The sequence below is a fragment of the Chinchilla lanigera genome, unplaced genomic scaffold (genome assembly GCF_000276665.1).
Source record: "Chinchilla lanigera isolate Chin_1 unplaced genomic scaffold, ChiLan1.0 scaffold00085, whole genome shotgun sequence".
Classification (NCBI taxonomy): Eukaryota; Metazoa; Chordata; class Mammalia; order Rodentia; family Chinchillidae; genus Chinchilla; species Chinchilla lanigera.
This window is the reverse complement of record NW_004955486.1, coordinates 9273580-9285682: the sequence shown is the minus strand read 5'-3', so window position 1 is coordinate 9285682 and position 12103 is coordinate 9273580. Positions and strand designations below refer to the sequence as shown.

At 63.7% G+C, this 12103-nt stretch overlaps 1 protein-coding gene across 5 annotated transcripts; it reads left to right on the top strand.

Moving 5' to 3' along the window:
• Positions 1 to 12103, top strand: Mib2 (mindbomb E3 ubiquitin protein ligase 2; the record flags this gene model as incomplete). 5 transcript variants are annotated; one of them, XM_013504155.1, is given in 19 exon segments in its annotated part: positions 1 to 255; positions 6542 to 6808; positions 6897 to 7068; positions 7609 to 7715; positions 7800 to 7994; positions 8076 to 8218; positions 8319 to 8414; positions 9136 to 9240; positions 9311 to 9473; positions 9550 to 9683; positions 9762 to 9910; positions 9993 to 10149; positions 10231 to 10391; positions 10472 to 10598; positions 10681 to 10914; positions 11185 to 11363; positions 11433 to 11617; positions 11687 to 11752; positions 11822 to 12103. In XM_013504155.1, coding segments are annotated over 19 exon segments (3134 nt in total), but the record flags the coding sequence as incomplete, so codon positions are not given.

Sequence of the window (12103 nt, the reverse complement as noted above, 5' to 3'; positions counted from 1 at the left end):
ACGTCGCAGTCCCTGGCGGCCCGCCGCTGACGCAGGGGTCCCGGCCTCCAGCCCAGCGCGCCCCGGCCGGGACGCAGCGCCGGAGGTCGCGCTCGGTCGCAGCTGCTAACTGTGCGTCTCGGCACCCCGGTCACAGGGTTGGATCGCTCGGTGTTCGCGCCGAAGCTCCGCAGGTCGCGGCCAGTCCCCGCGGTCTGGGCACCAGGGCCGCAGCCCGAGCCTCAAGGCGGGCAGGGACCGCGGACGGCCGGACAGGTGAGCGCTGGGTCGGCTGTGGCCTGAGAGCTGGCGTCTGGTGCGTTTACCCTGGATGCGGTTCGGCCCGTGTCGGTGCCGCTTTGGCAGGGTTGTGTTTGTATCTGAGTGTGTGTCGCGTGGGCGGGGGCGTGAGAGACCATCAGAACCAATTGGGAAGAAAAACGGAGGTGCTAGACTGGCTCCTGTTGGGCCCCAGCCGGCTTGGCGGGACACAGCAGCCCAGGGGCCGGAGCCCTGGAAAGGCTGCCCCTTCTGGGAAGGGCGCCGGCTCCCCATTCCACCCCGGCCTGTTGCTCCATATGCAACAAGTGACTGAATGTTGCTCTCCTGCCCAAGGTCAGCCCGGGGTGTGGCGGGGCAGCGGCTAACAGTCTCCAGCTGGATGGCCAAGATTAGCCATGATGACGTCCCCGACGGCATGGCTTTCTCCCCAGCAGTTGTCTTGATGGGTGTCAGGTCACGTTCCCGGGGCCCTCTGTCTCAGGGCTTCACCCAACTCCCTAGAGGCTGGTCTCCATGGCACCCTGGATGCCCACCTGCATCTTAGCATCGCTGTCCAATGGCAGGAGCCGGTAATGCACCGCTTTTGGCCAGTTGACTGCCACACACGATGTAAGCTTGGCAGTGTCAGTGGGCACGGCTGGAGGTGATGGTAGTAGGACAGCCTCGTGTCCTGTGCCATCTGCGCCATCTGCACAACTTTATTCTGAATAAAGGCAGTCTGCTAACTTCATTGCTAAATATGGTTTAATTTGTGTATCTTTGTAAAGCTTTCTAATAAAGTATTCACAAATAGGGAGCAGTGTCTTCCTGCCCCGTCCTGGGGCTTCTGTCCTCTTGAGAGACGGGCAGCCCCTGTGTCATTGCGGTGGCAAAGCCTTGCAAAGCTGCCTCTGAAACCGTTTTTCTCCAGACCAGTTCACTGGCTGCCCGCTTGGTTTGCTGTGCTCTGTGTTGGCAATGGCTGCTGGCTTTCCACTAATCTTGGTGGCTGAGCGAATTTGTGACCCAGGAAAGAAGAAGTAGATGCCTGGGATGCTGACTCAAGGGTACTGTGTGCTCTGAGGTGAGTTCTGGTTTCTCTGAAGCACATTTGCCGACCAACTCATAACTCTAATGGCCCCACAGCTTTTGTAGACATTAGGAGCATCTGAGAGCCTCCAGGTGCCAGCCTGGGGCTTGACTCCAGAACCCAGAATAGTCAGCATGTCCAGCATTTCTGGCAAAGGAAACAAGTTGGGGACCCTGTAGGTCAGTGTCCCCCAAGATGGTGGCGTGTGGTGCCCGGATGCAGTGTCAGTCACACGTTTAGGAGTGGGATGCAGGATTGCTCGGCACCTGTTCTGTGGTTTGAGGTAAGGCCAGCCGTGTGTGGAGCTGGGATTGCTGCAGCTGGTAGATGCTGCTGGGCAGGGCAGTACACGCTGGGCTGGGTTACAGTCCCACAGGGATGTGGCTGTCCCCACCAGCCTTCAGCAGGTCAGCTGAGGCCCTGGGGCAGCCGTGGCCAGAGGTAACCAGCTTGCAGAGCGCTTGGGGCTCACAGGAGCCTTCCCCCGTGCCCAGAGCTGGCAGGGTTAGGGCAGGACAGTGGGAGCAGGTGGCACAGAGGCCTCCTGCTCTTTAGCAGTGGCAGTAGTCAGGAGGCTGAGGCAGGGTGGGTCCTGGGAGGAGGTGTTGGTGGTGAAGTGTCCCTGGGTGCCTCTGTCCCAGAGGGTCTGGGTGGAGTTCGCCAGGACAGGGCCCCCATGCCTGTCACTCCCTGGGGGTTCTCCACAGTGTCCTGGGCAGTGCAGCAATCAGCAAGATTTGCAGTGGGGCTAGCCTGGATGCTGAGTGCCCCACGCCCTTTCCTAGACACGCTCAGAGCCTGCAGGGTTGCTCCAAACCAGCCCTGAGCAGGTGCTTGTCCCGTGGCCTGCAGAGGACAGTGATGGCCAGGGAACCCCAAGGGACAAGGCCTCTGTCCAAAAGCTCCATTCCGAGATGGCCAGGCTCCCTGCAAGGCCCTGTGCCCCTTGCTCTCTGTGAGCAGTGGAGGTGGCAGGCTCCCCTGCCACCCTACAGGAGAGATTTCCTAGAGAGGGGCGCAGCAGCCACATACCAGCTGGGGGTCCTTCCCTCGCCTGTCTGGGTCTCATTGCTTCCTCTTTGCTCCTGGCCCTCTATGTCCTGGTGAGACCGTTTGGGCTGAGGGAGAGAGCCCTGAGGCTGAGGGCAGAAGACCTGCACAGTGGGCGGAAGGTGCCCAGGGACAACAGTCATGAAGACCAGGCCCAGAGCCCTGGGAGGAGGGCAGAGGAAAAGCCACCTACCTGCTCCCTCTGCGTGTCCTCGGATGCCAAGTCCAGGTGCCGAGGAGCCCTGTCCCTGTGTGTCCCGTGGTGACTGTGTCCTGGGGGACAGTGGGGTGCCTCAGCTCTTGGGGGACAGTGGAGGCTCAGCTCGAGAGAAGCCCCAGCCAGTGCAATCCATAGCAACTGGCAGATGCTGCTTTTGACCCTGGAGAGCCTGCGATCTGGACAGGGTGCAGGAGAGAAGTGACATGGAGGTTCCCCAGGCCACAGGTACCACCAGGCCTGGACATTGCAGGGCGCTCACACATCCTGGTGCCCAGGGGAGGCCGTGGAGCGAGTGAGTGCCCTGAGCCTTGCCTGGGCTCCTCCAGGCCCTCTTTCCTTGGGGACCCCTGGGCATTGGGGTGCTGGTTCTGGGCAGGAGGCCTGCCCCAGGTCCTGGCTTCTCTACGCCAACTCTTGTGGGCGCTGGTGGTAGGTTGGCCAGGGCTGAGAGCTGTCTGGTTGTGCTGAGAACACAGGCCTAACAGCTGGCAGGTGCCGGCCACTATTGGCTGCTCTGTCCTGGGCTGGGTGCTTCTGGAAGCCTGCTGCTGCCCTTTGTGCAGGAGTCACTGGCTGAGGCCTGGTCTTGATAGCCCTGGACCCTGCAGCCACCTGCAGCATCCTCTGTTGGCTCTCTGCTCCTTTGTGTTTGGCTCGTGCTTGGGGCGCTCTTCCATGTCTTGCTGGAAAGGCCCAGCAGGTGTGGCCAGCGGACCATCGGCCAGCAGCGGCAGGTGTGACTGAGGTGGGGCTGCTGGAGGAGGAGGACTGCTGTCTGGTGCAGGTGGCTGTGCTTGGGTCTTTCCCCCTGTCCTTGGGCTTGGTGCTGGGCTGGGCTTGGTTTGGTGGGCAGCAGGGCCTGCAGCTGGGTGTCCGCTCACACGTGTGTGGGTCTGTGGTCGACTGCAAGGAGCCCTGGTCTTGCTAAATAGGAGTGTTCGGGTAGAGGGGACCCCCCATGTGTCCCCTGGCCGTGGTTAATTCTGACAGCTCCTGGCAGGAAAGAGCAATGTGTGGACCTGCTATGGGTGGGCCTGTGCCCTCGGGCAGTGCCACCACCATGTGAGCAAGTCCTACAGGGAGCGGGAGCTGGCAGAGCTGGTGCTGCGGTCCGGTCTGGGTGGCCTTGTAGTTCTGTGAATGGAGGCAGGGTGACCTCACCCAGGACAGCCCCCATGGGGCCTGGGCATTGCCAGGGAGGGCATGGGGCTGGCCAGCCGGTGGAACTGTATTGCTTGCCAGCCACGGTGGTGCTGCTCAGGCGGGATGTGCTGGGCCAGCCAGGGGCTCAGGGTCTGTGGTCATCGCAGGAGCCGAGTGCTGTTTCTTCTGCTCCTGTGGGCTTTGGTCGCTCCGCCGGGCAGGGGCTGGCCAGGGCGCACATGGGATGTCTAGTGACAGCCACATTGGCTGGCCTCACAGCTGCCAGGGTCAGGGGGAAGCTGAGCAGCAGTATATGGGGGACCCTGGGTTGCAGAGTGGCACAGGGAAGGCAGAGCTGGCTGCTGGAGGTGAGTACCCTGGTCTGGGGCTCGCAAGCACCAGAGAGCTGAGGGCATCCTCACTGAGAGTTCTGACTCCAGCAGAATGGGCTCGACCTCCCTGTGCGCAGAGCAGGAGGCCTCCAGAGCCCACCGAGGGGAGGGAGGGCCATGCCATCTGGGCCAGGAGAGCATGGACTGTTAGCACATTGGTGCCCACCTGCAATCCCAGCTACACAGGAGGCTGAGGCCAGAGGACAGGAAGTCCCAGCCTGGCCTGGTGTGGCCAAGCCCCGCCTTGGACAAGAAGGGCTGGGAATGTAGCTCAGTGAGAAGGCTCTGGGTTCAGTCCCCATACCGATGGATAAATCAGGGAATCTGTCTATTCCTGAAGCAGCCCTGGCCTCCTGGGTGTGGGTCGGGTAGGGAGAGCAGCAGAAGGCTGAGCTGGCCGAGAGATTCACACCCAAAAGCCCAGCCTCAGGGTGGTACCCTGTGCTGCTGGAGGCTCCTCATCCTGGCCTGGTTCTGAGGCAGCCCCCGACCTGGCCTCTGCTGTGGCTGCAGACACGTGGGCTTGAGCCTGGCTCTGGGCTTCCTCCCTGCCAACTGCAGCTGTGGAGTGGGGGCCCTGAACCGGCCCAGCCCAGGTGACAGGGAAGGGACCCTGGAGCAGGCCCACGTGGAGGGTGACCAAATGTTGGGTGTCCTGTGGCTGAGCAGAGCCCTGGCTGGAGCTGGTGGCATCACCCCCCTACCCCAGTCTTCAGCGGTGCCCTAGCTGGTCTGCAGAGGCTGAGCCTGTGTCCTGGGACAAGGTTTCTAGTGTCGTCTCCCCTCGCAGGGCCCCTTCCCTAGCCACAGAGCCTACCAGTTAGAAGAGTAGAGGTGGCTCCTGGAGCCTTCTTCCTGTCTAGAGCTTGTCTTTCTAATTCATATGTTTTAGCTGGGCACAGTTGTACACATCTGGAACCCTAGCATTCTGGGAGGCTGAGGCAGGAGGATCACAAGTTGAAGCCCAGCCTGGGCAACACAGGGTTAGCCCTAAGCTTAACCCAGTACTGCAAACAAAACAGAACACCAGCAAATACATTCTTATTAACAAGACTTTATTCAAGATTGGTATAATACAGAGTGCTCAGGCCATAGTCACACAAAGTGAGTGCAGGACCATGGCTGGTGGTCAGCTCCGGAATGTGCTGGAGTTGCTGTCCCATTTGCAGACCACTATGAATGGGGTCACTGTAGTTCAGGCTGTCTTGGACTTGCTGCCCTTCAGTGTCCATTTGTGAGCTTTGCCTGTCTGTATATATAAAAATCTTTTTTGTTTTCGGTACTGGAAATCAAACTCATGACCTCATGCTTGCCAGGCAGGTGCTGTGCTGCTGAGCTATGTCCCCAGCCCTGTCTGTATATATAGTGAGGAGGGTTTGTGTTCCTTTGGGGATTAAAGGAGGCTGAGGCGGGAGGATTGCAGCTTCAAGTCTGGCTTGGGTATCATACAGACTCAGTGAGGCCCTGTCTCAGAATAAAAAGGTTTGCGAGCCAGGAATGGTGGCGCACGCCTGCAGTTCTAACACTCAGGAGGCTGAGGTAGCAGGATTGCCTGAAGTTTGAGGCCAGCCTGGGCTACAAAGTGAGTTCAAGGCCAGCCTGAACTGCTTAGTGAAACCCTGTCTCAAAAGGACAAAAAAATAAACAAACAAAAAAAAAAACCACACAAGCCACTTCAGAGCCCAGTTCTTCCTGAGACACACAGACAGGAGCTTCGGAAGGTGGCGCCCGTGTGCTCAGAACTGGCCCACATGTGAGGCCAAGGATGGTCCTGCCCATGGCAGTGTCTGCCCTTGTGGGGCTGTCTCTGGTCTCATGCTCCTTGCTGCTTTGCTTTGTCTTTCTTATCCCGATTGGTGCCCCTCAGCCCCTGGGCAGTTCTCAAGGGGCCACGGGGGTTGGGCATCTCCACTCACGCAGCCCCACGCATCACTTGGGTACGCAGAGAAATAGTCTGTTTTCTCGTGGAGCTGTATCGCTTTCAAACTGCTGTCTTCAGCGCAAATCCAGTCATTTTAAAGTGCAGGGCTGGGACCACCAATGGTGGTAGAAGCCTCACCTGGCCGGGCAGGCCCGAGTCCCATCCCCCACTTCAGTCACAAAGAGAAGCAAAAGAAACCAAAGAACAAGTACACACTGATGCTGTGCTGGGGGCCCAGCCACTAGCACCGGCCCTCCGTCCTGAATCCTTGGCCTCGAGGCTGTGGCTGCTCGTGCTGGCCGAGCACCGCGCTGCCCACCTCCCCTGCCCAGTATATCCACTTGCGCCCCCCCCCCCAACCGTGCTGCCTGCAGGTTCTTCAGGGTTTGTTTTCTGCACTCGGGCCCTGGTCCTCTCCCAGGACAGGTGTCCTGCGGGCCGACTATGGCCTCCCCAAGGTCACCTGAGGGTGCTCTGTGCCGCAGGTCCCTGCAGCCTGCCCGCCATGGACCCCGACCCCCAGGCGGGTGTGCAGGTGGGCATGCGTGTGGTGCGCGGTATGGACTGGAAGTGGGGCCAGCAGGATGGAGGCGAGGGCGGCGTGGGCACCGTGGTGGAGCTGGGCCGGCACGGCAGCCCCTCGACGCCTGACCGCACCGTCGTGGTGCAGTGGGACCAGGGCACCCGCACCAACTACCGAGCCGGCTACCAGGGCGCCCACGACCTGCTGCTCTACGACAACGCGCAGATCGGTGCGTGGTGGTGCCTGAGGCGGGCAGGCTGGCCGGGTGGGACGAGGGCCCAGGGCCCCCTGCTGACCCCATGTCACCCCGCCTGCAGGCGTCCGACATCCCAACATCATCTGTGACTGCTGCAAGAAGCACGGGCTGCGGGGCATGCGCTGGAAGTGCCGCGTCTGCTTTGACTATGACCTTTGCACGCAGTGCTATATGCACAACAAGCACGACCTCACCCATGCCTTCGAGCGCTACGAGACCGCCCACTCGCGCCCGTGAGTTCCCGCAGGCCTAGTCCTCGGCCCTGCCGCTCCCAGGGAGGGAAGGCGGGTCCCTCCTGAGCCATCCTTGAGGAAGGTCCAGAGTCACGGTCACTCCTGGAAAGGCCCCTGAGTCCCCAAGCAGGGCTCCAAGGGAGGAGCTGTGGCCAGGGTCACCTCTGTGCCTGCACAGCCCAAAGCTGCAGACGGGCACTGGGGGGCGCTGTGTGTGTGTGGCTACACGGGCAGCGGTGGCAAGCGCTGTGGAGCCAGCTGCTTGCACCGCTGGGAATGGCCCTGGGCAGGGGCTGGGAGAGGGCTATCTGCAGGACAGGGCAGGCGCCCGGGACATCACTGGGCACCCCCGCCCCAGCCCTGCAAGTGGAGAGCAGTGTGTGCCCTAGGCCCAGGTGCTTGTTGCCCTCTGTGCTGGTGGCCGGGCGCGTGCCTGCTGATCGGGAGTCTGAGGGGCTGGGCTCTGGGGGCCTGGCTACTGCCCTGCAGCCCCAGCCGGGAGAGCACTGCCCTCCATGGCTCAGGCTGGCTCTCTTGCAGTGTTGTGCTGAGTCCCCGCCAAGGCCTCCAGCGCACCCCGCTCAGGGGCATCTTCCAGGGAGCAAAGGTGGTGCGAGGCCCCGACTGGGAGTGGGGCTCCCAGGATGGTGAGTGGTGGCTGGGGTGGGCAGCTGGGCAGCTTGGACTCGGGACGCAGTCCTAGCCCTGTGATGGGGACACTGTCTCCCCAGGGGGAGAAGGGAAGCCAGGCCGTGTGGTGGACATCCGTGGCTGGGACGTGGAGACCGGCCGGAGTGTGGCCAGTGTGACCTGGGCAGACGGAACCACTAACGTGTACCGCGTGGGCCACAAGGGCAAGGTGGACCTCAAGTGTGTGGGGGAGGCTGCCGGCGGCTTCTACTACAAGGAGCACCTCCCGCGGCTCGGTAGGGGGCGCCCCCGCTGCCCGCCCGCCCGGGCCCTGGGCACCCTAGCGCTGCTGAGACCTGGCCTGCCCCACCCCGCAGGCAAGCCGGCTGAGCTGCAGCGCAGGGTGAGTGCCGACGGCCAGCCCTTCCAGCGCGGGGACAAAGTCAAGTGTCTGCTGGACACAGACATCCTGAGGGACATGCAGGAAGGTCATGGCGGCTGGAACCCCAGGATGGCGGAGGTGAGCGGCCTGGCCCGCTGAGCCCTGTGTGCCCTCCCCTCCCAAGCCCTCTGCCTGCCCCAGCCATGGCCTCCATGACCCGCCACAGTTTATCGGACAGACGGGCACCGTGCACCGCATCACAGACCGTGGGGACGTGCGTGTGCGGTTCAACCATGAGATCCGCTGGACCTTCCACCCCGGGGCTCTCACCAAGGTGCCTAGGTGGCTGGGCCCAGCCTCCTCTGGGTACCTCCTCGGCTGTTTGGGTGGCCAGGCAGAGCCAGGGTACCTGTGCCCAGGAGTTGCAGATCTGGAGGATGGTGGGGCCCAGAGGAGGGGCAGCTGCCAGAGCCCTGGGCTGGAGGGGTGGTGGCAGGCCGGGCATGAGTGCCGGGCTCCTCTCTGAGGTCTCCCTGTGGGCACAGCAAGGGCAGATGTGACTCCTGTGAAGACAGAGGCCAGGATGGAGCACAGAGGAGGTGGGCGAGGAGTGTGGAGCAGGATGGGATGGCGGGTGCGGGTGGCAGACAGTGTATGAGGGGCGCAGGCCGTGGAGGGTGGCTCTTCTCGGTAAGGTGGCGGGGTAGTTTCAGGGCAGGTAGTGCACAGAGGAAGCAGCTTTCTGCTGTGGGGTACAACTTCCGCCCCACCTTGGCCCTGCCCTGCCCTGGTATCCCTCTGGTTCCAAGCCATCCTGGCCTCTCCCTGGAGGTGACTTCCATCCAGAGTGGACGCTGCTGCCCAGCTGCCTCGGCTTTCACCCCACAATGGGCCGGGCCGCCCAGGGCTGCTTTGGCTACCTGGGACCCTGTCCAGCCAGATCCTCCGATGGTGCTTGGGGTACTGTCCAATGTGGCTCCATGGGGGCGCCTTCCACCACGCTGAGAAGCCAGGTGTGGCTGGGGGGACCCTCCTACCTGTCTCTCTGCCACCAGCACAACTCCTTCTGGGTGGGAGACGTGGTCCGGGTCATCGACGACCTTGACACCGTGAAGCGGCTGCAGGCTGGGCATGGCGAGTGGACAGATGACATGGCTCCTGTGAGTCCCCTGTCCTGCTGCTGACCACCCCTTCCCCGCAGACCCGCCGTGACCCCGCCTCTCCCCGCAGGCCCTGGGCCGTGTTGGCAAAGTGGTGAAGGTGTTTGGTGATGGCAACCTGCGAGTGGCAGTTGGTGGCCAGTGGTGGACCTTCAGCCCCTCCTGCCTGGTGGCCTACCGGCCTGAGGAGGACGCCAACCTAGATGTGGCTGAGCGCGCCCGGGAGAACAAAAGTATGGCTCCTGCCCTAGTGGGTGGCTGGTGGGAGCCAGGGTGGGCCTGCCCAGCCCTAAACCTGCCTGCGCCCAGGCTCGCTGAGCATGGCCCTGGACAAGCTGCGGGCCCAGAAGACTGACCCAGAGCACCCTGGGAGGCTGGTGGTAGAGGCGGCACTGGGTAACGTGGCACGGGCAGTGGACCTGCTGCGGAGGCATCCAGAGCAGGCAAGTTCTGCCCTGCCTACCCCAAGGGTCAGCAGAAGGCCAGGCAGGACCTGGACTTATCATTGGCTCCCCTGGCAGGTGGACAGCAGGAACCAGGGCAGGACCGCCCTGCAGGTGGCCACCTACCTGGGACAGGTGGAGCTGGTGCGTCGGCTGCTGCAGGCACGAGCAGGCGTGGACCTCCCGGATGAGGAGGGCAACACCGCACTGCATTATGCGGCCCTGGGGTGAGACTTGGTGGGCTGGGGGTCCGCAAGGGCTGAGCCTGTGGCCCAGCCAGCAGCACAGTGTCCCTTCCTCTGCCCTCAGGAACCAGCCTGAGGCTGCCCGGGTGCTTCTGAGCGCGGGCTGTGGGGCTGATGCACTCAATGGCACCCGGAGCACAGCCCTGCACGTGGCAGTGCAGAGGGGCTTCCTGGAGGTGGTGCGCGTCCTGTGTGAGCGTGGCTGCGACGTCAACCTGCCCGTGAGTGTGGGCTCCTGGGTGCCCTGACCCAGTGACCGCAGAGGAAGTTGCTGTGGAGTGACCACTGGCTCCCGGCTGCAGGATGCCCACGCAGACACACCCCTGCACTCGGCCATCTCGGCGGGCACCGGTGCCAGTGGCATCGTAGAGGTCCTCACAGAGGTGCCAGGCGTCAACATCACTGCCACCAATAGCCAGGGCTTCACGCTGTTGCACCACGCGGCCCTCAAGGGCCATGCGCTGTGAGTTGGGGTGGGCACCCTGCCAGCAGCCAGCCTGGGCCACCCTGGGCCAGCCTGGACAGACCTCCCTGCTCCCACAGAGCCGTCAGGAAGATTCTAGTGCGGGCTCGGCAGCTGGTGGATGCCAAGAAAGAGGATGGCTTCACTGCCCTGCATCTGGCCGCCCTCAACAACCACCGAGAGGTCGCCCAGATCCTGATCCAGGAGGTAGGTGGGGGTCCCTGGCCTCCCCAGGGATGGGAGCCGGGCCAAGCTGAGGCACTGGGCTGAGCCGGCACCCCCTCCCCAGGGCCGCTGCGACGTGAACGCGCGCAACCGCAAGCTCCAGTCCCCACTGCACCTGGCAGTGCAGCAAGGCCACGTGGGGCTGGTGCCGCTGCTGGTGGACGCTGGCTGCAGCGTCAACACGGAGGATGAGGAGGGGGACACAGCCCTGCACGTGGCCCTGCAGCGTCATCAACTGCTGCCTTTGGTGGCTGACAGGGCTGGGGGGGACCCAGGGCCCTTACAGCTGCTGTCCAGGGTGAGGAAGTAAGGAGTTGGTGTGGAGAGGTGGGCCTGCGGCTCCAAGTCGCTGTGGTGATGCTGGGGGTAGCCAGGCTTTCTGGGAGGGGCGGCGCTGGGGACAGGTTTGTGGGAGCCGTCCTCGTGGTCCTCACCAGCATGTGTTGTGGGGGCCTCCAGCCTGCAGGGTCCCTGCGGCCTCAAAGGGGTACCTGTGGCTTTTGCCCAAGAGCAGGGGCACTGCTCGGGCCTGCCAGCACCCCTCACAGGCTTCTGTCCTGCGGCCCAGCTGCAGGCCTTGGGGCTCCCAGGCGGCACAGAGCTGACAGTGGGCGTTGCAGTCGCCTGCTTCCTGGCGCTGGAGGGCGCCGACGTGACCTACGCCAACCACCGCGGCCGGAGCCCCCTGGACCTAACCACGGAGGCCCGGGTGCTCAAGGCGCTGCAGGGCTGCGCCCAGCGTTTCCGGTGAGCGCCGCGGGGGAGGAGGGTGCTGGCTGCAGCAGGGCCTTTTCAAGCCCCTGCCTCCGATTGCAGGGAGCGGCAGGTGGGCGGCGGGGGCGGCCTGGCCCCTGGCCCCAGGCTCACACGCAGCACCCCTAACACCGTGACGAATCTGCACGTGGCCGCCCCCGGGCCGGAGGCCGCGGAGTGTCTGGTGTGCTCGGAGCTGGCGCCGCTGGTTCTGTTCTCACCGTGCCAGCACCGTACCGTGTGCGAGGGTGAGTGTGGGGGACCCGGGGACCCGGGGCCTTGGCCCGCGCGCGGCAAACCCGCTGCTGTCCCCGCAGAGTGCGCGCGCAGGATGAAGAAGTGCATCCGGTGCCAGGTGGCCATCAGCAAGAAGCTGCGCCCAGGTGGGTGAGGGGCTGAGGGCGGCGCGGGGGGCTGGCCCTGCCCGGCTGACCCCGCGCCCCGCCCCGCAGATGGATCCGAGGTGGCGGGCGCTGCCCCCGCGCCCGGCCCGCCACGGCAGCTGGTGGAGGAGCTGCAGAGCCGCTACCGGCAGATGGAGGAGCGCATCACCTGCCCGATCTGCATCGACAGCCACATCCGCCTAGTGTTCCAGTGCGGCCACGGCGCGTGCGCGCCCTGCGGCGCCGCGCTCAGCGCCTGCCCCATCTGCCGCCAGCCCATCCGCGACCGCATCCAGATCTTCGTGTGAGCGCCGCGCGCGCCCCGTTTTATAAAGAGATGCTCGGACCTTG